Source organism: Sycon ciliatum, chromosome 2 (assembly GCF_964019385.1).
Source record: "Sycon ciliatum chromosome 2, ocSycCili1.1, whole genome shotgun sequence".
NCBI classification, from domain to species: domain Eukaryota; kingdom Metazoa; phylum Porifera; class Calcarea; order Leucosolenida; family Sycettidae; genus Sycon; species Sycon ciliatum.
Window position 1 is genome coordinate 45,750,970 of NC_088644.1, and position 27,074 is coordinate 45,778,043.

The window sequence follows — 27,074 nt, forward strand, 5'->3', positions numbered from 1 at the left end:
ACTGTTCATTGCCTGTACTCTACACAGCCTGTACGAGTACTGTTCATTGCCTGTACTCTCCACAGCCTGTACGAGTACTGTTCATTGCCTGTACTCTCCACAGCCTGTACGAGTACTGTCCATTGCCTGTACTCTACACAGCCTGTACTCTCCACAGCCTGTACGAGTACTGTTCATTGCCTGTACTCTCCACAGCCTGTACGAGTACTGTCCATTGCCTGTACTCTCCACTGTCTGCACGAGTGCTGTCCATTGCCTGTACTCTCCACAGCCTGTACGAGTACTGTTCATTGCCTGTACTCTCCACAGCCTGTACGAGTACTGTTCATTGCCTGTACTCTCCACAGCCTGTACGAGTACTGTCCATTGCCTGTACTCTACACAGCCTGTACGAGTACTGTTCATTGCCTGTACTCTCCACAGCCTGTACGAGTACTGTTCATTGCCTGTACTCTACACAGCCTGTACGAGTACTGTCCATTGCCTGTACTCTCCACAGCCTGTACGAGTACTGTTCATTGCCTGTACTCTCCACAGCCTGTACGAGTACTGTTCATTGCCTGTACTGTCCACAGCCTGTACGAGTACTGTTCATTGCCTGTACTCTCCACAGCCTGTACGAGTACTGTTCATTGCCTGTACTCTCCACAGCCTGTACGAGTACTGTTCATTGCCTGTACTCTACACAGCCTGTACGAGTACTGTTCATTGCCTGTACTCTCCACAGCCTGTACGAGTACTGTTCATTGCCTGTACTCTACACAGCCTGTACGAGTACTGTCCATTGCCTGTACTCTACACAGCCTGTACGAGTACTGTTCATTGCCTGTACTCTACACAGCCTGTACGAGTACTGTTCATTGCCTGTACTCTACACAGCCTGTACGAGTACTGTTCATTGCCTGTACTCTCCACAGCCTGTACGAGTACTGTTCATTGCCTGTACTCTACACAGTCTGTACGAGTACTGTTCATTGCCTGTACTCTACACAGTCTGTACGAGTACTGTTCATTGCCTGTACTCTACACAGCCTGTACGAGTACTGTTCATTGCCTGTACTCTCCACAGCCTGTACCAGTACTGTTCATTGCCTGTACTCTCCACAGCCTGTACGAGTACTGTTCATTGCCTGTACTCTCCACAGCCTGTACCAGTACTGTTCATTGCCTGTACTCTCCACAGCCTGTACGAGTACTGTTCATTGCCTGTACTCTACACAGCCTGTACGAGTACTGTTCATTGCCTGTACTCTCCACAGCCTGTACTCTTGGTACTGTTCATTGTATTCGCCTGGTTTATACTGTAAGTCTATGAATTTTCGGCCCATTCAAATTTCGGCCTCCCAGGGATAAAACCCATTTCGGCCGCATCAAAATTTCGGCCTGTACTGCTACCGCCTGTATACACTGTCACACTGAACCTTGCAAAACAAAATTTCGGCCGCAACAAATTTCAGCCAGACATGACCTGGCCGAAAATAGCCGAAAATAGACATGCGCCGAATATTTGTCGACTTACATATTGCATGGGCCAACTCAACTGATGATAGGCCAGTCCTTATAACTAGTCTAGGTAATCTTCTAGACATTGTTGGGACGTCATTGTGTACATGTTCTGGCCAGGTACTACAATGTACTGTTGTATGCAAGTGGTACTGTGTGTCCACGTGCTGTGCTGTGCTGTGTGTCCACGTGCTGTGCTGTAGGTATGTGCACAGTCGTGACTGGGAGGCTGCCCAGCGTGTGGCTGAGGAGCACCATCCAGAAAGTCTTACTGATGTGCTACTAGGCCAAGTAAGTACCATTATCACATCATCACACTATCACACCATCACACCATCACATCATCACACCAGCACACTATCACATCACAGGGTCGGTGCCACTGGTGAGAACCAGCACAGGTACAGTAAAACCTGTAACTACAGACCACCACGACTAGCGACCAGCCTGCTACTACAGACCACTTTGCCAGGCACGGACGGTCTCACAACCATACATGGTTGTGCGGTGCAAACCTCTATCTAAGGACCACCTGCCACTAAAGACCGCTTTCTCTGGCCCCAAGGGGTGGTCGTTAGTCACAGGTTTCACTGTACATAAAAAGTAATGCTGGTATGCCTGTACCCACCTTCACCCATTAAGTTATTGCGTGCATTTCCCACCCCTCTCTCATGCAGACAGTACTGACACCTTCCTTTTTACTTGACACTTTGGTTCTTCTCATGTTGCCATTAGAATTTTCTTCCTATCACCTTGAGCTGTGAAACAAGTCTCTTCTCAGTTGACAGAGTGCTTTGTTTCCAATCTGCTATTGCAGCCTATCACAATTCCCACTTCCTAGGTTCTGGCCGATTAGTCGCAGACATTTCCCCGTTTACTGCCTTCGTCTCATCTACTTCTTGTCCCTCTAATTGCATCTTCTTTTGTTTAGGGTCGCAATGCATTTGAAGCGAAGGAGTACACCAAGTCTGAGGCATTCCTATTACGCGCTCAACGGCCGGACATGGTTGTCAAATATTACAAGGTAATACTGTTTGTATGTATGGGTTAGGGCATTTGTGTATGGTTTATGGTGTGGGTGGGGGTATGTGTGGGTGTGTGGGTGGATGGGTGTGTGGGTGGGGGGGGGGGGGGGGGGCATTGTTGCTTCTGTTCTTGATCTTCCCTCCACAAAGTAAACGGTTATTATGATCTGTCGCTCATTTGCTTTTGTGTGTGTGTCCGTGTGTGTCCGTGTGTGTGTCCGTGTGTGTCCGTGTGTGTGTGTGTGTGTGTGTGTGTGTGTGTGTGTGTGTGTGTGTGTGTGTGTGTGTGTGTGTGTGTATCCGTCTGCGCCCATGTGTGCGCATGCCTATACCATACTCTACACAGGGAGCTGGTATGTGGCAAGATGCTCTGAGAGTTGCTAAGGAGTATATGCCGAAGAAAGCTGTAAGTTTGTCTCTCTGTGTGTTTGTGTTGGAGGGGGGGGGGGGGGGGGGGGGACATGCACGTGTAGACACACATGTTTGGCCAGGTGTTTGCTTATGTGATAATAATTAAATTAAGCTCTGACAGTACTTTACAGTCTATTATGTAGATCCCTTGAATTCATGTGCCATATTTCTGGACTTCCCAAACTGCTGTGACCCCTAGCTCTTCAAATCGGGGCCTAATTCAGCATGGTCCCTGTACAAGTATTGTCCAGTTTTAGGGCGGCTGTACTGGAATATGCCATTCGCAGCTGCACACAACAAATTTGGTCATGTTTTCGGTCTTCAGGTTTCTTTTTCCAAAACATTTTGAACACAGGTTCATGATTTATGCCATCACCTAATAAAAACTGCTGCCTTGATTTTTTTACTTTCCATCCTCCCAAACAGTACATTTGAAATTAAAAAAAAAATGCAGCCTTTTCAGATGTTTGGTACATGCTGGCAGCAATAATACTATCCGCTGAACTGCAAAGTGATTTAAATGCATCCCAAGAAACTGTTCACACCAGTCGCAGATGCTGAATACCATAAAGTCGTGTATAAAAGCCGCGGCTTATAACACTTTTTTGGAGGTAATTTTGCAGGCTTCTATATGAGACAGGCTTCTATACAAGACAGGTATTTCTAATTTTCTATGTATGTCAACACTAAAACCAGGCTTATGTGCCGACAGTGTATCTTGAAAATCAGGCCGCTTCTATTCAATACAGGCTTCTACATGAGACAGGCTTTAATATGAGACGCTACAGTACAACAGATAATTATGAGGTAGAACACGTTTGTCACCGTCGTAAATTCATTTTGCTATTTTTGAGGCAGCTAACATCAGCCAAACGAAAAATTGATGGCTTTTTTATTTTATCTACTCAGCATCTGGGAATTCCCCACTGGTTAATTCACATAATTATAAGGTTTATTGGGTTCTGGTGAGCCAACCTGGAGATCACGTGTACCAAAGTGGTCAGTTGGACAAAAGAAAACACCAATTGTTGGCACTCCCGGAATCCTCCGGCACCGTATGCGACACCCTCTGCTTGCTGGGGCCCGTTGGCAAATCCGCTTGGAAGGGCTCTTCTTTTCTTCGTGGCTGACTTTGCTCCTCACTGGACCTTCAGCTGCTGTGATTCTGATTGTGATTTTCAGCATCCATCTTGAGTAAAGCAGAGCTGGTAAATTTACCCTTAGCAGAGCAGAGCAGTTCCTTGTTTGCAGCACAGCCGAAAGTGTTTGGTGGCCATCGTTAAACTTGCTTACAGCTGTGTAAACAGCTGCTTCAAACTGTTACTGTGGTTCTATTGCAGAAGAACTCCCTTGGACTCGTCTTCCATATCATCCCATTGAATGACTCATTGATATTCAGGGTGCTCCCCCGGGCACAGTGCTCAAGTAGCTGCCTGTCGGCATCTATGTTCCCTACATGCTAATTGCAACAAACGCCGGGTGGGAATGCTGTTCAGTTGTTCACCGAGCAAGAAGACGCTCTGCAGCATGCTTCATGCCGTCCCTAGTCGCAACAGTGTAGTGTATTGGTGTTCCCAGAATTCCTGGACTTGCTAACAGGAAGCGTCACATCCACTATCCCACTGATGCTGTTCAGAGTTCAGACATTCACGTCCTCTACCAAGAAGAACCATAGCTCAGGGTCGGGTGCCCAGAAGGGTGGGAGCTTCACAGATACGGCAGCGACGGATGCGGGAGTAGCTTCGGCAGGAGTAGACATCCAGGCGGCAATATGTAGATGTCCAGATGTGTGTGGTTTTATATTGTGTGTGTGTGTGTGTACATGTGTGTGTACGTGTGTGTGTGTGTGTGTGTACGTGTGTGTGCGTGTCGTTGTCCTGCTGCTTCTTGTTCTTAGCTTGCTCAACTTCAAAAGGAGTACGACCAGTTTATGAACGCCCAGGGACCAAGGTAAGAAGACACTGGAGGAATAAAAAGTGCTCATCTTCAACATCACGTCTTTCAATGGTGGAAGTGTCAGTATTTGCATTGGATAGTTGAATGTTGGGGGGGGGGGGGGGGGGGAGCTCAACTCTCTGTAGAAGAATTACTGGTATACCGGTACATGTATAGCATGTATACACCAGTATATGACCAGGTCATTGCCGGGAAGACAGCCCCCCACCAAACCAAAACATCTTCCTACGCCACTGTTATATATGTGTGTGTACAAGGAGGAAAACTTCCCTCTGCCAGGGAAGAGGGCTCAACACAATATCGTGGAGCACTATTACATATGTGCATGACGTGTGTCTGTGTGTGTGCAGGTCAGCTGAAGAGATGCTGGCACCAGCACAGGCCTGGGAGCAGAGTGGCGATCATGAACAAGCTATACAGGCGTATTTGAAGATCACATCCGAACATACTCCGGATACCTCTCTGCTACTGCAAGTCTGGACTAAGGTACTGTAGCATCTGATCTGATTCTCCTTGGTGAACAGTGAAACCTGTCTGAGACGGCTGCTCAAGGGACTTTCAAAGTGTGGTCTCCTTATCCAGGGTCATTTGACTGGAAATAGCATTCCTAGGTCCTGGCAGCAGTGGTCTTCTTGGACAGGTGGTCGCCTTGTCCGAGTGGTCACCTTGACAGGGTTTACTGTACTTTCAAGCACATCTCTACTCTAGTGTATCATAGTCAGTGAAACTTCAGTGCACTTAGACCTCGCTTAACGGCGCACGCGTCCGTTTTCCGCAAAATATCCGGATAGGCAAGGGAACCGGATCATCGAACACACATACTGTATGTATGCATGGCACATGCTGTAAATCGGTAACCAACAATTTTCTTCCGGATGGTGAGGGATTGGGATGAAAGAGGACTGGATAAACGAGGTCTGACTGTATAATGTATGCACAGTGCACAGTGCACAGGCCATAGACATCTAGTACTGGGTGATTCTGATGGTCTCCTTCCTCCTCTGCTCCTCTTGCAACAGGCGGCAGAGCTAGCTGTGAAGTTCATGCCCGACTCGGCCAAGGGAGTGTCCATGATTGTTGCAGAGAGATTGGCTGGTGTAGAGCTGTACCAAGAGGTGGGTTCTCCTTTTCATGCTACATGTGTACTTGCGCTCCATTTTGGCGCTACTTGCACTCCATTCTCATGATATACTTAGTATGAACGTTCCTGGCATCAATGACTGCTTGAACAACAACAGCAGTAGTGTGTTATCCTGGCTCTGTTCAAAGTGCTGGTGTCTTCCGTTGACTGTAAGTGTTTTCTCTGTCCCCCTCAGGCGGCTGAGTACTACCTGCAAGTGGAGGACTATCGACAGGCTATCGACATGTTCATTCAGGTGGAGAACTGGAAGAAAGCGCGTCGCGTCGCCAAGAAACTTGCTCCAGAGTAAGCCAGTCGTGCTGTGTTGTGTGTTTGTAGGGGTCTGTACTCATTGTGTTTTTTTTGTTTTTTTTTGTTTTTTTACAAAGAATGCCAAACATGAGATGCAGCTAGGGTTTGTAGGGGTCTGTCCCGTAGAGTGTTCTGTCCTCGGTCAGTGTATTGGTACTGGTATTAGAGAGGTTCTCAGGGGCGTTGGCAAAGGTATTTTTAGTCTGATACGGTCAGGGGGCTTCTGAACTGTACAATTTACCTGTGGGGAAGGGATGGCTGAGCTGAAAAATAGATCCCAGATCAGTGTACTCTTTTGGTTCACGGGGTACCTGGGGCAAAAAGTGGTACGGTCAATACCGTCGTGACCGTTGCATGTCCGACGCCCCTGGTTCTGCATAACGAAAATTCGTACAAACTTTCGTTATACGTCGTGAACTGCGAAAGTTCGTGCGAAGTTTTGTAGTTCATGACGTATAACGAAAGTTTGTACCGCTACCTCAAGGAAAAAAACGACCGTGATCGTGATATCCTAGAGCTCGCAGCAAAGGCCCAAGAAAGTGAAGAAAAAAAGATACTGCCGATCAGCGCAAAGATGAAGCCATGATGTGCATGATGAAGATGATGATGGAGAAAATGAAATGATACAAATATTTTATATATGATGTGGGACTGTCACAAATTCGAATCAGTTGGCTTTTTGGCTTCATCTTTATATACAGTAAAACCTGTGACTAACGACCACCCCTTGGGGCCAAAGATAGTGGTCTTTAGTGGCAGGTGGCCCTTAGTTAGAGGTTTGCACCGCACAACCGTAATTATATGAATGTGAGACCGCCCGTGCCCGGCGAAGTGGTCTGTAGTAGCAGGCTGGTCGCTAGTCACGGTGGTCTTTAGTTACAGCTTTTACTGTATCATCATATGACGTCGTAACATGTCTATTTAAAGTTGAGTGCTGTGATCACAAAGAAATCTGTGTGGATCTGGCGAATAGAAGCTGAATAAAATGGTTGTCCGTTGAAAAGTCCGATTTCCTTGACAGTGCTGTGTTGTGGAGATAAATTCCACAAACATGTCCACTATGGATGTAGTGCTTACGGTTGCAAGTACTCCTGGATCGATGGCGGTGAAATGCTGAAATAGCTGCTGGTCTTGTTGCCAAAGCGCACGATGGTGCGGAGATTGGTGAGGAGAGCAGCCACTTTGTAATACAAGCCCACTGGCTGCAAAAGTAGCTTTTGCTGCTTCTTCATGTCGACGTATGCCCATAGCGTGCAGACTTCTCCAAATGCCCACTCAACAGCAATGCGGCCTGCATTCATGTGCACATTAAACTGGTGCTGGTCAGAAGGTAGATTTGCGCCTCGGTATGCCTTCTGGCGGTAGGGGCTTAGCGGGTATGCAGGATCTCCGTAAATTGCAAATGGGGGCTCCTTCTGTGGGTGATTGATTTCTTGGGCCATGGCATGCAGCAGTTGACTCTCGCGGAGGATACCAGGGTCGTGTCGTCGCCCTTCAATGGGCCCATACAGATGGGTGATGAGGCCGTCAGGTGTCGCAACAGCCTGATACTTTACAGCATGCACACGCTTGTGACCGTTGTACATCAATCGCTGATGCATACCTGGTTGACATATTGGCATCACTGTGCCATCAATGTAACCCCATACATTCAGGTTCACACCAACCTTGGCAGAAATCGCCTGCGCATAGGCTAGCAGCGTCAGCTGCCGTCATCTTCAGTGCCTCGAGTCCTTCAATCATGATCTCAGTTTCTGTATTGCAAGAAGCACAGGAAAGCAGGGCACATTCAATGCGCTTTGCTGTGAAACACGGCTGCGCAAAGGGGTTCTCCACCAAGCCTCTCCCCTCCTTTCCCATATCCACATCAGCATGCTGTTGATGAGGAGTGGCAGAACAGGTTTACTTCTACCAAACGCTTCACACAGCATACCCAGACGATCTGGGTATGCAGGACGACGCAGCAAAATCAGCAGACCCTCCATTCCGTTCCACGTGGTCCTGCATGGTGCTCGAAGTCTGTGTGGAACTTGTAAAGCTGTAAAAAGCTCTTCCAGCTGGCGATGGGTGAATCTGAATTGACGAAGACAAACATCTTAAGCTGTAAAAAGCTCTTCCAGTTGGCGATGGGTGAATCTGAATTGACGAAGACAAACATTATCATCCAGCAAGTTGAAATCCAGCCTATTTCCAATTTCCTGGGGGCCTACAAGGAGGTCCCGGGCAGCACACATCTCCACACCGCCGATCAGCATCAGCAACTCCTTGTCATCCAAGTCTCCCTCGTCATGGGCTAGCAGGAATAGGCAGCAGAGCACTGCACTTTTCTCTTCGCCACTTATCTCAGCTACGTTCGTCGTTCTCACCAAGCTAAATTTCTAACACAGCCAAGCTTGTAGCAAACTCCTGAGCTAGGGTTGCCAATGCTTAGTTATTTACAAGACAAACGACATACCAACAGATAGTGCAAGTGAAGTAAGAAGCCAGGAGAAAGGAGTGCCGAGAGAAGAGCTGCAACAAGCAACATGAGCCCCAGCATCCCAGCCCCGGTCCGTGTATGGAAGGATGGACGATGTGTAGAAAGTGGGCATGGGGAGCCCCGACAGGCATGCCAAGAGCGTGTAAACATGGTGCCCATAAGCCAAAGGCAGCACTCGCGTACAGTTCATGCAGAGGTGTGAAAGACGATGAATACGGTGTAGTGGATATGGTGCAAGCAATACAAAGAGTGCCCATGCAATCACATGTGAGTCTAGACACAGCATGGCCTGAGGGGCGTACGTGTGCTAGTTCAGACTGGGTTGGTGACAGAAAGGGGGAAAGGCATACAACTGGTCATAGATCTACTCAACATGAAAGTCATAATACATAATTATATGATTACACTACAAAGCTCACAACGAATCTTGTGTCCTGCACTGATGAAGCAAGTACAGTAGAAGTGAGTAGTGTCTATCGAGTACTGCATTCAATGAACTCTTCAAAAATATCGCTGTTTCGATCCACATGGCCTGCTTTACAACGTGCATGCGAGCGCGTACGCGCATACGTGTACCTGCGAATTTCGCGAACTGCGAGAAAGTGCAGAACACAAAGTTCGTGCGAAATTTCGCGCAAATTTTCGTAAGGCCGTCCGCGAAAGTTTGTACGAACTTTCTAGGGCTGCAACGGGTAGGGGTTTGGTCGGGTAACGAGTTCGGATATTTTTTTATCCGGGTAGCACGGGTACCCTATCGGGTATTTTTTGACATAGTTTGTACAGTGCGTGTGCCCTTGCGCTACATAGAAAGTGTACAGTAAGCACATTCTTACATGCACCGTTGCGAAACCACCGTACTCCACCTACCCAATCAGGTTCTCAGGAGCAAACTACAACCCGAGTGCCCGCTCTAATTACGGGTAGCACGGGTACCCTACTACCCGTTGACACCTCTAGAACCTCTCTATTGCCTGGCTGTGGTGGCGTGAAATTGTATGGCGCGTATTTAAGACAGGCAGTAAATAAAAGACTTGCCCTAGTTCCAGAAACTACGGTATTTGCGTGTATTGCCTGGTTTTGTTGGCGCCATTTAGAGCTGTGGGCAATACGACCCTGTTGACTTTAGCCACAGTGCCCTCTTCTCCCCCTCTCCCCCCCCCCCCCCCAACTGCCCGCATACTTGCTTAGAGTATACTGAGGTCTGGGTATTCTCTAGCTTCAATCTCCCTGCGAGTACTGGTAGTTGTAGGACTGGTTCCAGCTGGGTGGTGGTGGTGTGGCCACCACTGGCTCTTCTTCTATCTTACAGTTATTTCTAGCTGGCTTGAGGTGGCTTTCTGGATCTCGGCTGACCTTGGTGTGTGTGTGTGTGTGTGTGTGTGTGTGTATGTGTGTGTGCGTCCGTGCGTGCACGCACGTGTGTGTGTGTGTGTGTGTGTGTTTGGTGTGTGTATGTGTCTAACCTTACTCTCTTCCTAGTCTGATGGAGTATGTAGATCAGGCACATGGTCAGTTCTTGGAGCAGAAGGGTGATGCCAAGGCAGTGAGTGTCCATACTGTTATGTATGTGTTTGATCGTTTACTGTGTGTGTGTGGGGGGTGTTGTATTATGATGTAATGCATTACGTAGCCATGCAAGAGCATGCGCGAGATACGCATCTCGCAGCTGCCTACTTTCATGCAGGATCCTTTAGATGTCGACGTTCTTATGATTTGCCTACAATGGCCAAGTGAGAATAATCCTATCGTAAACAACTAACTTGTTTACCCCGAAACATGGTGTCAGAAGTAAACTAAATAAACGCCCTAGAATTGTCGCAGTAGCGCCACCGGTGCAAGAGGTAAAATGGCAGAAGCAGCCGGATTTACCCCGCCGTCGATGGATTGGCAAGCCGCAGATTTACCTGACGAATTCGAGCGGTTCCAACAATACTGCCTTCTAGTTTTCCAAGGGCCCTTTTCCGACAAGTCCGACAAGGAAAAGGTCGCCTATGTCATGCTATGGATCGGGAGAACTGGTGTTGATGCTTTCAATAGTTTCGAGTGGGATAATGCAAGCGACAAATCCAAAGTAGCTGCCGTCTTCAAGAAATTTAATAAGCATTTGCAGCCACGGGTAAATGCACGACTGGCTCGGTTTGAGCTTCAGAAATACCGCCAGCAACCCGACGAGTCTGTAGATGATTTCTTTGCGAGGTGTAAGAAGAAGACGTCCAAGTGCAAGTTCAGGGACACTCAGGAGACTAACGATCGCCTGATAGAACAGCTAATCGTGGGGACGAAGCACTCGAAAGTGCAAGAACGCCTGCTGGAGGGTGGTAGTGATTTGACTCTGGACGAAGCGCTTGACAAGGCCCGTACTTATGAAGCAACACAGCGCCACATGGAGCAGCTGTCCACCGCCACCAGCAGCAGCCGTCTACCTGAAACGGTTCACGCCATTTCCAAATCTGTGGGACACGCAGACTGCGGCAAATGTGGACGAACCCACCACCCAAGCAAGTGCCCAGCGCACGGCTCCACCTGCAACAAATGCGGGAAGGCGAATCACTGGGCAAACGTATGCCGTTCGCAGGGGAGAGACGAGGCACATGGAAGGGGCCAGCAACGCGGACGCTGGCGCCAGAGGAGCCCCAGCCCGCGGGAGCGCTACCCCCAGAGGAGCCCCAGCCCACGGAGACGCTTCGACGCACTGCATTTCGACGCCGTCATCATCGACAGCGTCGAGCGTCACCAACCGCCACTAGGGCGAGAGGTGTTCGCGACTCTCAATGTCAGCCTGGACAACACCAACAGACCGGCCACCTTGAGAGCCAAGGTGGATACGGGCGCCCAGGGCAATATATTGCCGCTGAGAGTGTTCTGCCAAATGTTCCCCCAGCACGTCGGACCAAACGGATACCCAAAGCCGAAGTCCGTGAAGCCGTCAAGTACCACCCTCACAGCGTACGGCGGATCCAAGATAAAGCAATGCGGAACCCGTCCTATTCCGTGCTCTTACGATGGCAAGAGTCAACTCGCTGACTTCTACATCACGGACTGCCCTGGCACTGCTATCATCGGTCTCCCGACAGCGACAGCCCTGCAGTTAGTCACGCTGAACTGCGCTGTCCAGGAGAAGCCAGCGAGCATCCGAGACAAGGACGACCTGATGAAGCAATACCCGAAGTGCTTCGATGGCATTGGGAAATTCCCAGGCAAGTACCACATCACGGTGGACCCCAACGTCGTCCCGGTTGTACACCCTCCACGCCACCTCCACGCCATCGCACTGAGAGACGAGATCAAGATGGAGCTGGAGGACATGATCCAGAACGGCATCATCACCAAGATCCAGGAAGGCGAACCAACAGCGTGGGTGAACAGCCTCGTGTTCCGCCTCAAAGACAATGGCAAGCTACGCCTGTGCCTAGACCCCAAGGACCTCAATCACGCCATCCTGCGAGAGCACCACGTGGTCTCCACCATTGAGGAGATCACCCCGAAGTTGAGAGGTGCCAAAGTGTTCTCGATCGTCGACGTCAAATGTGGGTACTGGAATGTGGAGCTCGACGACGAATCCAGTTACCTCACCACCTTCAACACTCCATTCGGGCGCTACAGATTCCTTCGCATGCCATTCGGCCTCAAGATGTCGCAAGATGTCTTCCAAGCAAGGATCGACCAGACGTTCGAAGGGTGCTCAGGCGTCACCGGCATCGCAGACGACATTGTCACATACGGGACGTCAGACGAGGACCATGATCTCAACATGCACCAGATGATGGTTCGCTGCGAACAATCTGGTCTCAAGTTGAACCCAGACAAATGCCGCATCAAAGAGGACAAGATCAAGTTCTTCGGCATCATCTGCAGCGCTGACGGAATACAGCCCGACCCGAAGAAGGTCTCAGCGCTGAAGCAGATGGAGCACCCCGAGAACGAGGACGAGCTCCAGACGTTCCTCGGGCTAGTCACGTACATGAGCCCGTTCATACCGAATGCCAGTACACTGACCGCGCACCTGCGTGAGCTGACCAAGCCAGATACACCGTTCGCCTGGACAGACAGCCACCAGCGCACCTTCGACAAGGTCAAGGCCGCCATTTCGACAGAAGTAACGCTCAGTTACTTTGACCCAGGCAAGGCAACGACACTACAAGTCGACGCTTCCATGAAAGGTCTCGGCGCCACTCTGCTGCAGGACGACAAGCCTGTTGCATTCGCCAGCAAGAAGCTTACCGAGACGGAGTCTCGCTACGCCAATATTGAGCGTGAGCTCTTAGCTGTCGTATACGGGTGTGAAAGATTCCACACCTACCTATTCGGTCAGTCATTCACAGTAGAATCCGACCACAAGCCGCTGGAGTCAATCAAGCTCAAGCACCTCCGCGCAGCCCCGCCGCGTCTACAGCGCATGCTGCTGAAGCTGCAGCCGTACGACATGACCATCAAGTACCGCCCCGGAAAGGACATTCCGATCGCAGACGCGCTATCCCGACTGTCGCCAGAGGAAACAGAGCCAATTGAGGACCTCGACGTCAGTGTACACGCCGTGTTCCCGCAATTCAGCGATGCAGCGATGACGAGGATCCGTGAGGAGTCGGCTAAAGACGCCGAGATGTCAGCACTGAAGGAGATGATCTTCAGTGGCTGGCCATCAGAGAGGAGCGCGGTGCCGGCAATTCTGCTCCCGTACTGGAATTTCCGCGACGAGATGAGCACCGAGGACGGTCTCATCCTGAAGAGCAGTCGCGTCCTGATTCCCCCGCCAATGAGGGGGGAAATCCTCAGCAAGCTGCACGCCAGCCACCAAGGCATAGAGAAGACCAAGCTGCGAGCCAGAACGTCCGTCTTCTGGAAGGACATCAACAAGGATATTGAAGCAACTGTCTCATCTTGCACGACCTGCCAGCGCCACCAGAGCAGTCAAGCCAAGGAACCACTGGTGCAGCCCGATATTCCGCCAAGGGCATGGCACACCTTAGGCACGGACCTGTTCTACCTCGGCGGGTCAGAATACCTCATTGCCGCCGACTACTACTCCAAGTACTTTATCACCCGGAAGCTGCCTGCCGGACAAGCGACCAGCAGGGCCATCATCCAGCACCTCAAGGAGATTTTCGGTGAGCACGGCATCCCAGCCGTGCTGAAGTCGGACAACGGGCCGCAATACAGCAGCCATCTGTTCGCGGAGTTTGCTGCCGAATATGGATTCCGCCACAGTACCTCGTCGCCACATCACCCGCAGAGTAACGGGTTTATCGAATCGCAAGTCAAGATCGCTAAGAGAGCTCTCGAGAAGGCAAGGGAGAGCGGGACCGACCCGCACTTAGCACTGCTGTGCATTCGCGCCACCCCAGTGTGCCAGGGCTTACCGTCGCCGGCCGAGATGCTGTTCGGTCGTCAGGTACAGGACAACCTGCCTCGCAAACACCAGCGCGACACTCGGGACGAGGCCATCCGACAGAAGCTCGAGGAACGGCAGGACCAGCAGAAAGTACACCATGACCAGCGAGCGCAGTCTCTCCGCCCCCTAGTTCCTGGTCAGCACGTCGGCATCCGCAGCCCGACCACGCACCTGTGGGAACCTGGTATCGTAACCCAGTCTGTCAACGGGCCACGGTCATACATGGTGCAGCCTGACCGTGGGACAGAAGTGCGGCGCAACCGTACCCACCTCAGAGAGAGGCGGGTCCACTTCCCGCCGGATGCCAGTCTCGCAGGCCCTCAGCCGCCGAGTGACGTGCCGTCGCCGTGGAGCGACGTTAGCCAGTCTCAGCCGCCGTCACCGTGTGACGTCAGCCAGCCTGCTGAACCTGCCACCCAGCTGTATCGAACACGGTCTGGCCGCGCAGTCGCACCCAGGTCAATCCTGGATGTGTAGGGCCAGAGAGGCCTCATGGACCTGTTCGCTTATGTCACAGTAGCTGAGGTGCCATTGTTATATTGTACATAGAGCTGTTGTTGGATACTATGTCTCTGTATTGTTAGCACGCCGTCGTGTGCCATTCATGATTGTTACCTTGTACATAGAGCTATTGTTGGATGTTATGTTCTATATTGTGAACACGCCGTCATATACGTACGGTATGTTATGTAGGTTGTTAAACTCCTTTATGACGAAGGGGATGTTGTATTATGATGTAATGCATTACGTAGCCATGCAAGAGCATGCGCGAGATACGCATCTCGCAGCTGCCTACTTTCATGCAGGATCCTTTAGATGTCGACGTTCTTATGATTTGCCTACAATGGCCAAGTGAGAATAATCCTATCGTAAACAACTAACTTGTTTACCCCGAAACAGGGGGGGGGGGGGGGGGGAGGACAGGCTGATACGCTGATGGAGGCCAGTGATACACATCCACGCAAGATAAGCCATCACAGTGCGATTTTTATTCTGCCCTGCGCAGTTGTCGGCATGGAGAAAGCATTGGTCCTCACCTAAACCGTGAACGGCGAAGTAATGGTGGAGCAGGGACACGACGGTGTTTGGATTATGAGACTTTTTGCCATCCTCGCCAATGGTATCCGCCTCTCCAAGAAGGTAATTCACCTGCCGCGGAATCGCTTCGCAGCATACGCCGAACAGCTGGACCTTGAATGGTGTCTTGAAGTAGAGTGGTCCTTCTTGACGAGCTGTTTGAGGGAGAAACACATTCTGCGCAAAATGAAACGTGTAATGCACACATTTTCGCTGCTCTCCTGTTGGCTGTTCCATTTCAGCCCTGGCATCCAATGTTTTTTGTTTGTAGTATTGCCGCTCAGCTTGCGCATGGGTGATGTGGCTGGAGAGAGTGTCACAGGCCTTCAATTTGTCCGCTTCTGAGACTGCTGACATAACGGCTCTGCGCAGCTGCTTGCACGTCGAGCATACATCGGTGCGTGGCGTCATAAACTTGATGTTGGGCAAACAACTATGCCAAATGGAGCGGAACGATGATTCACCGATGATCTCAACTTGGGCTGCCACGCAAGATTCCTTGTACAAGGCATGTACGCTCTTGTATGTTTGGGTAGCAGGCAAGAACACTGGAGGAGCATCATCACGTCCACGCAGCGGGGCTGGATGCGGAATGCCGTTGACTTCTGCATGGTTGTTGATGAACTGAACGCATCTCTTCACGTTAGCGTACAGGAGCGCATTATGTGGTCGCCTGCCTGTATTGCCATGGACCCTGGGCACCAGTCCGTGTTTCTCCAGGTGCTGCTGCAGACCATACAAACGCTTCTTGCCGATGCCGTACGCGTAGCGAAACGCACCTACACACACCTCGACACCCTGGAAGCTGTAGGCGAAGGACTCGCGGCGGCGCTTTCCCCCGTGCGCGTTCTGACTGGTATTGTGGCGGCAGGACTCCAAAATTCCCAATAGCACGGTATCGCTCTCACCTTTCTCCATTTCCCTCATGTTTAGTGTTGACTGCTCAAGAGTTACTCTGTCAAACTTACGAAGGCAGTTCTTGCTGCATCCACAATTCTGGAGCTGAGCAAATTCAGGTGCTGGAGCAGCAGCAGCAGCAGCAGGGACGTTCTCCACTATTGCTTCGTCTTCCACAGTTAGATTTTCTTCATCAGCGATAACTCCAGCCTCATCAGAGTCGCTTTGAGGCTCTACATGCAGGTAGTTCGCTGTTGCAACATCGGAGTTCACCCTGGAGTTGAGGTAGTGGAGTTGGTCTGCGTCGTCAGTGTCAACTTGCAATTCTACGCCCTGTTCAGCAATTTCCTGACCAGAATCTTGAAGTGGAGCGACAGAGCTGTCAGAGCTACTCTCAGGATCGCCATGAAACTCATCTTCGCACTCCCTGAGCACGTCAGCAAGAGCTTCATCGACAGTGAAGACTATTCTTCGACTCATGGCAAGAGCGAGAAAAATTGTTGAGAAAGAAGCTCTCTCAAGAAAACAAGCGCAGCTTCAAACAAACGAATCTCAGCAACGCGAGGACCGATTTGCAAAATCTAAAGACTGGTGGAAAGCTTAGACCGTCAACCCCATTCTCGTGTCATCGACCTGCGCAAAATTGCGAAAACGCGCGAGATTATACAGAATCGCAGCGACTCAACTTCAAAATCCACCCAAAAACGCACTTCAAACTTTGAAGTGCTTTTTCTCAGTTTCAAGTGCAAGTACGCTAGCTCTCTTTTCGCGTGCGCTGGCTCCATTCATGAAAGATGAACTTCTAGCTTTTGGGCATAACTGGGTCAAACTTGAGTTTTTTTAGAATTGTATTGGCACTCTCCATGGAATGCTCTTCCAATTATGTTTCTGAAGTCTATTTCTCCAAAAAGCAAGCCGTAACAAAAATAGGATTTCGGCCAGGTTTTGCCTCAAAAGCAATGAATTGGGAAAAACCATAAAACCCCAGGCCGTTTCACTCCACTTGCAACCGTACATTGTGCGGGTCAAACCCCAGTCCGAGGTACCTCCCTTTTTCGACCCTTTTTCGAATCTCTATTGATAAAATCACCAAAATTGAGTGCGTGCGCGCATGCATGCTTTTGTGTGTGCGTGCATACGTGTGTGCGTGTGTTCGTGTGTGCGTGCATACGTGTATGCGTGTGTTCGTGCGTGTGTGTACATGTACCTGTGTATAGCTGGTGAATGTGGATGCCATTGCTGGTTTGGACATGCTGGCAACGCAAGGAGAATGGGAGCAATGTATTGAAATGGCCAAGCAGAAGGTAAGACTGCCTGTTCAGTAGTACACTGATCTACAACTGAACCCTATTAGCAGCGCCACTAGCATGGGCGTAGCTAGCACACTAGCATGGGCGTAGCTAGCACACTAGCATGGGCGTAGCTAGCACATGTGTGATGTGGTGACGATGCAGCCTCCTAGCCTAGACCATTCTTATTTTCATGTATTACAGTCTATGCACAGTTGAGTCACCGTGTATACATTGGTACTGAAGTATGCTGTGCTTGAATTCTAGCCTCTCCGTTCTTACTGAAGTATGCTGTGCTTGAATTCTAGCCTGTCCGTTCTTACTGAAGTATGCTGTGCTTGATGTCTAGCCTCTCCGTTCTTACTGAAGTATGCTGTGCTTGAATTCTAGCCTGTCCGTTCTTACTGAAGTATGCTGTGCTTGAATTCTAGCCTGTCCGTTCTTCGGCGCTACCCGTCAGTACTGTAGTCCAGGAGCTGTTGCTACTTTCCACTCACAGGAGTATACCTATGTCCTTATGGAATTTCCGGACTGTTTCTGTGCCCAAGGCACTCCTGCATGTCGTGTTTGTTGGTTGCTGATCCTATTCTCTCTCCTTCTCTTTGTCCAGGGATCTGCGGTGCATGAGAAGTACGTAGCTCGCTTTGCTGCTCATCTTATTCTAGAGCAAAACAAACCAACATCCGCACTGACATTGTTCAAGAAGGAGGGTGCACCGCCTAAGCCACAGGTACTGACTCTCTCTCTCTCTCTCTCTCTCTCTCTCTCTCTCTCTCTCTCTCTCTCTCTCTCTCTCTCTCTCTCTCTCTCTCCACTCTCTTGAACTATACTAGTTTGTCTCTCCCTTCCTCACTGTTGTATGCTTTTTCATATCTTGGTGCTGAATATCATGGGTTACACACCCCCAATCATCACACAGACCCCGGCCAGTGTATATTCATTGTATTTGCTCAAGAATGAAACTGAAGAGAAATAAATACTGTTAATATAATACTCCTTTTTAGGATTCAGAATCTTCACGAACGACCTTGCGAACTTCAGCTATAGATGATGGTTTGGCTTTCGTCTTGAGCTTGAGCCTCAGCTTCTTCTTACGTACAGGAGTAGTCACATTGAAGGTGACATTGTGAAGTGTGCTACCAGCGAATTGAACACCGGCAGAACTAGGCAGAGATGCAGCACCATCATAGGGTGCAAGGGGTGAATTTGCGCCAGCGGTTTCACAGACAGCAGAAGAAGCAGAAATAAGACTCCTTGCCACAGCATTGGTAACGGGAGAAAGCGCTTTTCTGTCAATAGCAGCAGCTGGAACACGACTATATGATGAAGTTGGTCTGTCATACGACTGCAGGGACGCTACACTTTTATGACCACTAACAGCCATGATCTTGCGATCCTCCAAACCTGCCTTTTTCATCAACGTTATGGAAGTAACTCGTAAACAATGATTCGTGTACATTTCCAACAAACCAGCTACATCAGAAAGTCGTTTCATCATGCCAGAAAGAATGTTGTGAGACAAGGGGCTATTCATAAATCAACAATCAGAATCACTAGCAAGTTAGTAGCAACTAGCGTACCTGGGTTCGTTCTGGCTCTATGGAAAAGCCGATCACATTTGGAGTTGAGAACGCGGAGATTTTCTTGATAGTGTTTACTTGAACATCGTCATTGATGCAGCCGTTCGACGCGAATGTTGTCCCATCAAGACCTCCACGATGGTTTTTAGTCATGAAATCGGTAGCGAGATGGAAGCTCTCCTTGCCTTCAACAACGGTCAACACCAAGTCGGATTTCTTCAGTTTAGCTTGCAGCTCACCACCACGTAAACAGAAGTGAATTGTGACAGTGTACCAAACGAAGAACGATAGTTTTCGTGGATCCTGGCAAGTCAGCATATCTCCAAAGTAGTCATCTAGCTTCACTAAGTCCTCATCTGTCACCGATTTCTTGTGGTCGATTACCTTTTCCTCGCCATTACGGGACGTTGCTTTGAGGACTCCATCCAGTACCTGGTTGGATTTCTTGAAACCTGGATCACGGAACACGTTGAGAGTTGGTTGATGCAACTGAAGATGGTGGTTGATGGCTCCTCTTGCAGATAACAGGCTGTTCCTCTTGTACTTCTCCCATCACGCTTTTTTCGGGCATCGGCATAAAAGCCCTCGAGAAGCTCACCGAGAAAATCGGCTTTGACTGTTCCGTAATCAATGCGCTGATGGCCTTTCTCGATGGCGTAATCATCAACAGCAGACACCCAAGTTTCCATTGCTTTCTTTGTATTCACTGGAACAGCTTCCTCAACAAGTTGACAACGTCCAGAACTGGTTGTCGAAGCACAACGTTTAGGAGACGGTTCTTGGCCTTCCGCCGTGATGACCAAAATGATGAAAGAGAAAGAATGATGGCAGCGCATGCGCACATGTAGCTAACTGGTTACAGTCTGATGCAGCGATGGACTGTCAATACGGTACAATTTATATGCTGCAGTGTACAGTACTACTCGGAGTTGTATGCCTCCACGTCAACGTCTATGTATGTCGGAATGAAATTTAGTTTGGAAACCAAGATACGAAGCCCAACAGTTTATAGAAGAGTGTGATGAATGGGGGTGTATATTGAGGTAGGTATAAGTCGGATATACCCTTCGCTGGAGTGTATATGGAAAATATGCACCATCATACAAACCTCGGCCTGCGGCCTCGGTTTGTATTTGGTGTACATTTTCCATATGCACTCCAGCGAAGGCTATATCCTATACATATTGACATGGCTTATACCCCACTGATTGATAGTCGTGCTTTTGAGCCTCGGGCAGACATTCGTCTCTTTCTCATGCACGATATCTCCCCCCCCCCCCCCTCTCTCTCTCTCTCTCTCTGCTTTCTTCGCTACAGAACTTCAAGTGCTATGAAGAAATGGCCCGTGGTATTCTCGGCCAGGCCATGAATACCTCGTATCGTATAGTGGCTGACCTGCGTGATGTCCTTCTCACTGTGGTATGTACTACATGCACTTATCCGTTGTCCTGCACTCATATCTACACTGCACTAGCTATAGTGCAGTAGCTACGGTGCGCTAGCTACGTTGCGCTAGCTACTGTACCACGGTGCGCTAGCTATGTGCACTACAATCAAATCTGTCGTAAGCGACCGCCCCTTGGTGCAAGAAAAAGCGGTCTCTTACGGCAGATGGTCTCTTACGGCAGATGTATGGTAAATCCGGCATACCGGGCATGCATATATGCTGCCATGTACTCAAAAGTCTCAAATCGACGAGAATAATGTGATTTCAAAAATCATTTTATTGGATATTCAATAGAATATAGGGGTGCCAGGGCCAGTCGATCGCACTTGCAAGACAGCGCATTTTCACACCTTGCAGTTGACAGTGCACTGGCAAGTACAGTTTCACACCTGACTGAACCTGGGTCGCGGTCGCTTACAGCAGATTTGACTGCAGCCACCGTGCATGAAATCGCGGTCGCTGGTCGCGCACAGCAGATGGTCACTCTGGACAGATCAATTTGTATGTGAAACCGTCGGTGCACGGAAAATCGGTCGCTAACGGTAGATGGTCGCCTACAGCAGAGGTCGCTAACGGCAGATTTGACTGTACTACATTACACTGGCTATGGGCACTAGGTACTGTGTACACTAGTGTACAGTAGTAGTACGTGGTACAGCACATCTCTTTCATTGAGCAGAGCTGTAGTATGTTTCAGTGATGAATGTACTTCACAAGCGAATGATACACACCACTATGTTAGTCTTTGCTCTTGTTGAGAAGATGTGACCCACCCGGGGGATCCCACCGCTCTTTTTCCTCTGTCGACACGCAGCCATCTGTCATGCACTCCCTCCCATCTTGTTCATGTCTGACATCAGCCCTGTTGCTCTGTCCTCCATACAGATTCAAAATATCCCAAGTAACGTCAAGCTGAGCTATGAGGCGCAGGTGAAAACGCTGCACACCTACCTACGCATTGCTCACTACTTTGCCCTACGTTGTGCCTGCCTTAGTCAAGTTGGACTGGTAAGTGTGGGATTTTGGAATCCATAATTTATTTATGTGTTTGTTGTCGTGTTTCCTGTATTTGTTGCAAACACCAGTTACTAGTCTTCTTGTTAATTTCTTATGGTATCTGTTGTGTGTGTTCTACAGCAAGCCATCAGTCTCAAGTTGACTACTGCCATGGTGCGCTACACTGACCTGCTTGCAGCTGATCGCAAATACTGGGAAGCTGGAAAGAAACTTCGAGTAAGATACTTCAGTTTCCATCTCCTCTCCATCTCCTAGTGTGTGTTGTGTGCCGTGGCTGTCCTGCTGTAGGCCAAGCTGGTGTTGTGTCTCTGCATGTGTACGTACAGATGTGGAAACTAAATTCCACTATGATGCATGCGGAGATTTTGCCAGATCACCTGCAGCTTCGGAGTTGACACCACGACGTGTACTGTTGTACTGTTGTAATATTACTTTTCTGTTAGGGATGTACAGTGAGGATGCATATCACTGTTACGGATGTACAGTGAAACCTGTCTAAGGCGACCGCTCAAGGGACCTTCAAAATGTGGTCGCTGTGTACAGGTGGTCTCCTTATCCAGGGTCATTTGACTGGAAATGATATCCCTTAGTCCTGGTGGTAGTGGTCCCCTTGGACAGCTGGTCGCCTTATCCGAGTGGTCTCCTTGACAGGTTTTACTTTACATGTATGTGACTGTTACGAATGTAAGTCACGATGCACGTCTCCACTGTTACGGATGTAAGTCACGATGCACGTCTCCACTGTTACGGATGTAAGTCACGATGCACGTCTCGACTGTTACGGATGTAAGTCACGATGCACGTCTCCACTGTTACGGATGTAAGTCACGATGCACGTCTCCACTGTTACGGATGTAAGTCACGATGCACGTCTCCACTGTTACGGATGTAAGTCACGATGCACGTCTCCACTGTTACGGATGTAAGTCACGATGCACGTCTCCACTGTTACGGATGTAAGTCACGATGCACGTCTCGACTGTTACGGATGTAAGTCACGATGCACGTCTCCACTGTTACGGATGTAAGTCACGATGCACGTCTCCACTGTTACGGATGTAAGTCACGATGCACGTCTCCACTGTTACGGATGTAAGTCACGATGCACGTCTCCACTGTTACGGATGTAAGTCACGATGCACGTCTCCACTGTTACGGATGTAAGTCACGATGCACGTCTCCACTGTTACGGATGTAAGTCACGATGCACGTCTCCACTGTTACGGATGTAAGTCACGATGCACGTCTCGACTGTTACGGATGTAAGTCACGATGCACGTCTCGACTGTTACGGATGTAAGTCACGATGCACGTCTCGACTGTTACGGATGTAAGTCACGATGCACGTCTCGACTGTTACGGATGTAAGTCACGATGCACGTCTCGACTGTTACGGATGTAAGTCACGATGCACGTCTCGACTGTTACGGATGTAAGTCACGATGCACGTCTCCACTGTTACGGATGTAAGTCACGATGCACGTCTCCACTGTTACGGATGTAAGTCACGATGCACGTCTCGACTGTTACGGATGTAAGTCACGATGCACGTCTCCACTGTTACGGATGTAAGTCACGATGCACGTCTCCACTGTTACGGATGTAAGTCACGATGCACGTCTCCACTGTTACGGATGTAAGTCACGATGCACGTCTCCACTGTTACGGATGTAAGTCACGATGCACGTCTCGACTGTTACGGATGTAAGTCACGATGCACGTCTCGACTGTTACGGATGTAAGTCACGATGCACGTCTCGACTGTTACGGATGTAAGTCACGATGCACGTCTCGACTGTTACGGATGTAAGTCACGATGCACGTCTCGACTGTTACGGATGTAAGTCACGATGCACGTCTCGACGGTTACGGATGTAAGTCACGATGCACGTCTCCACTGTTACGGATGTAAGTCACGATGCACGTCTCCACTGTTACGGATGTAAGTCACGATGCACGTCTCCACTGTTACGGATGTAAGTCACGATGCACGTCTCCACTGTTACGGATGTAAGTCACGATGCACGTCTCGACTGTTACGGATGTAAGTCACGATGCACGTCTCGACTGTTAGGGATGGAGATTTTACTAAAGGAAAGATGCAACTTTCCTCTGGGGTCATCCACATTATATTAGTGCTTGTGCGTCATTGCTTTTCGTCCACGATTGCATTTGTTGAATTTCTTAGGAGGCCGGACAAGATGGCATGGCGTTTGTCTTCTTCAATCGTCTTCTGGACATATGTGATGTGAGTATGGATGTGATGATGATATCTCCTTTAAACAATCAATTGCCATTGCGTTATTCCTAACCGGTCACAAGTCAGGTATTTTAAGCTATTTTCCAAACGTGTCCGAGTTCCCTTAACGATGGTGTAACTGTTGCTACTGGAGCAGTCACTGGACTTCTCGCCACAACTAGAAGCAACCCCGGTGATGATATGTTTTGCTTTTGGAAATTGTTTCCCTTGCTGTGCAGGTGATTGATGGTACGCTTGATCAACTAAGTCCCACGGATGATTTTGATGAGACGGATATACCAGAAGAGGTTTCCCTGCCGTCTACCTCGTGCCTCACGGTATGTCTGAGGGCAAGCCTGGACTATCTGTTGCTATGCCAACAGAGTTGCTATGTGTGTGTGTGTGCATGCGTGTGTGTTGTGCTCCAAATGCGTTCATGCACTGCAGCAGTACTTTCAGGACCGTACGTCAATCCTAGCAGCTGACAGGTGTCAGATGGTGGTGTGCCAAAGGCTGTAGCCTGGGCCTGCATGGTTCTGGTTGCCAGCATCAGAATGTGGTAGGACACGACATGCACAGCACGCACACTGGGTGCTAGACTGTGTGGCACCTCGAACATGTGTGCTGCTTGCTCTTGGTGTTTGTAGAAAGAAGAACGCAGCGAGATCAGTGACTGGGTTGTCAGCGTATCAACAGAGCAAACTGTGAGTACTTCACCCAGCTGTGTTCTCTCTCTCTCTCTCTCTCTCTCTCTCTCTCTCTCTCTCTCTCTCTCTCGCCTTGGAGTTCTACCGCTGAAATGCTCTACAAAGTAAAACCTGTATTGAAAACGACCGCTGCTTCAAGAGCTTGCCTGGGTATTCACCTTCAGTTATTTTAGTTAACCTTTTGTCTGTATTATGGGGTGTGCACTGCTTTTGTTTTAGTATACTCTTTCTCCTTTTTATTGGCTAATTGCTGCGTTGTTATTGAAAACATAAAGTTTGAAAACTGGTGTCCAAGAGGGTTTCATAGCACATCTTTTTTGAACAAACGGCGAGGAGACAACATCTTTTTTCTTTCTTTTTTTGTTGTTGCTATGATTGTGTGTATATGTCAGGTAACTCAAGCCCTTGCATTGGACGATCGCGGTGTCTATGAGGCATCGTTGTTAAATGCCACCACAGGTCAAGCCGATCTTGCCTGCATCATCACTGGGTATCCTGTGATAAAGCAACAAGTGGAGTTCAACAATCAGCTGGGACTGGTCGCTGACAAAGATCATTGGAACAAGTTTGTGATGCAGACTAAGGTATGGTCTCTCTCTCTCTCTCACTCTCTCTCTCTCTCTCTCTCTCTCTCTCTCTCTCTCTCTCTCTTCTGTGTTAGGTTTGATGTGGTCCATAGGCTACCAAGGAAGTGATTTATTTTCGAATGGAATACATCCGTTGCTTTCTCTCCTGCCCGTGTAACATGCATGGTATTTGCTATGGAATGTGTGTGGGGTGTGTGTGTGTTTTTTTTGCTATTTCAGTTGACCCACAGTCCTGAGTGCCAGGATGTAGTTCAGTTCATCAAGCGCTGGTGCGGATCGTCAACATCCACCTCCTTCAAATTCAAGTAACAGCGGCGCAAGAGCAGCATGTACGTTAGTGTTCTGGTGAGTTGAAGATTACCGCTGTCACCCAGTGACCAAATGTGTCTGTTGTTTACTGGGAGAGGGGGGGGGGGGAGGATTTAGAGGGGAGAAATTGTTGTTTTAAACTGTGATTGATGCTTGTCTATAACGTAACGTTAGCAACACTTGGCCAGTGGACCACAGAACTGTCGGTCTGGATGTCAGCCTGCTAGCCTAGACCATTCATATGTTCATGTATGACAGTCTATGCATGGTTGTTGAGTCACAGTGTATACATTGGTATGGTGTGCTTGGTGAAATTCTAGCCTGGTCGTTCTTCGGCGCTCCGCTCTTCAGCGCTCGGCAGTACTGTGGTGGAACTTTCTGTGTATGTTGTGATATTACATGTGCTCCAAAGACTTTGACCAAAAATCCCGGTCACAAATCTGGATTTGCAAATGGAAACGATTGCCCTCAAATTCCAATGGCCCGCAAGGGGAAAAATGCTTCGTAGCATGCTGTTGATTACGCGTGTCCATTGACTCCATTCACATCAAATCTGACCCCCCCCCCTCTCTCTCTCTCTCTCTCTCCCTTTGCCGTGTTCTGTGATCACGTCTGGCAGGTATCAGAAGTCTGTAGGAGCTGCACTGTGTATGTGCTCACCGCCCAACAATAGTAATACATTGACTCATGCGCACCCGCATGCGTAGATGCCTGGATGCGTGGACCTTTGTCAGTCTGGTATGCTGCAGCCCTGCCTGTGACTGTGCTGTTCTTGTTTTGCTTCACGTGCACTCAACTACACTGCACCCTTGTTGTCAACTACACTGTACCCTTGTTATCTGTACCACAATACACACTAGAGGTAGTAGAACAGGGGAGTGTTTCAGTCTCAGAGCAGGTACAGGTATGTTAGTATTCAACGATCCACTTCAAAGTAGGTATTGTTTCATGTTTATCATGTTGGCGAGGGGAAAGAATTTATTTGTCTTTTCGTGAATGGATTTCTATTTTCAATATCGATTATTCAGCTTTTTTTATTGCCCTATGCTTGCCCTATGTTGTTACTTGGGGAAGCGCTTGGCTCTATCTTGTCTTTAAAATTTAAAATGACTATTACAATATTTGACGTAATTGTGTTCTTCAAAGTTGTGAATGCCAGATATGGAGGAAAAAAATAACGCTAACCATTGTGTATCTGTGCTAATCGAGAGTGCCTGTAGCTCTAGTGTTTTGTCAGGATGATGCTGGCAAGGGGTATCAATGACTGGCAATAGCATGTCTGGAAATAGGATGTGATGGGATACAGAAACAAATCCAAGAACCATAGTAAGTCCTCCTGTCTCGATGTGTATGGAGTATGGCCTCTACAGCAGACCCTGCATCCGTGTCCACAGCCCTCGCATCCTACAATAGTATAATGTGCTGTATCAGGGCCCTGCCCTGGGTGTGTACATACACGTGTGCAGTGCTATGTCAGCAAGAACTGCACAGTGCACTGCCAACACCAGCACCACGGTGCCAACACTAGCACCACGGTGCCAACACTGGCACGGCAGCAGCAGCAGCAGCGGCACATTGCACTGCCCACACTTGCAGCACAGCACACAGCACTAATAATATACACGGATGTAGATAGATGGCCTTCACTGGCTGTAGCTACAAACGCAGCAGAACACTAACTGTGGTTGTGCAAACCGGCGTAACGGTGCCGTGCTTGCCAAGTGAGACGT

At 49.1% G+C, this 27,074-nt stretch overlaps 1 protein-coding gene across 2 annotated transcripts in view; it reads left to right on the forward strand.

Moving 5' to 3' along the window:
* The window catches only part of LOC135810266 (intraflagellar transport protein 172 homolog), a 69,286-nt gene extending 42,616 nt beyond the window's left edge, over window positions 1-26,670 (forward strand). Inside the window, exons 41-59 of one of the 2 annotated variants that reach the window (XM_065323747.1) lie at window positions 1,707-1,794; window positions 2,435-2,527; window positions 2,875-2,934; window positions 4,837-4,889; window positions 5,246-5,381; window positions 5,915-6,010; window positions 6,212-6,321; window positions 10,286-10,349; window positions 17,387-17,473; window positions 18,069-18,188; window positions 20,356-20,457; window positions 21,371-21,493; window positions 21,623-21,718; window positions 23,691-23,750; window positions 23,981-24,079; window positions 24,389-24,445; window positions 24,841-25,032; window positions 25,255-25,380; window positions 25,964-26,670. In XM_065323747.1, the coding sequence (XP_065179819.1) occupies window positions 1,707-1,794; window positions 2,435-2,527; window positions 2,875-2,934; window positions 4,837-4,889; window positions 5,246-5,381; window positions 5,915-6,010; window positions 6,212-6,321; window positions 10,286-10,349; window positions 17,387-17,473; window positions 18,069-18,188; window positions 20,356-20,457; window positions 21,371-21,493; window positions 21,623-21,718; window positions 23,691-23,750; window positions 23,981-24,079; window positions 24,389-24,445; window positions 24,841-25,032; window positions 25,255-25,344 (1,726 nt within the window). In that variant the 3' untranslated portion in view covers window positions 25,345-25,380; window positions 25,964-26,670. The remainder of the gene's footprint in view (window positions 1-1,706; window positions 1,795-2,434; window positions 2,528-2,874; window positions 2,935-4,836; window positions 4,890-5,245; window positions 5,382-5,914; window positions 6,011-6,211; window positions 6,322-10,285; window positions 10,350-17,386; window positions 17,474-18,068; window positions 18,189-20,355; window positions 20,458-21,370; window positions 21,494-21,622; window positions 21,719-23,690; window positions 23,751-23,980; window positions 24,080-24,388; window positions 24,446-24,840; window positions 25,033-25,254; window positions 25,381-25,963) is intronic. The other variant, XM_065323748.1, reaches the window with a different exon arrangement.
* Window positions 26,671-27,074: the final 404 nt, after the last annotated feature.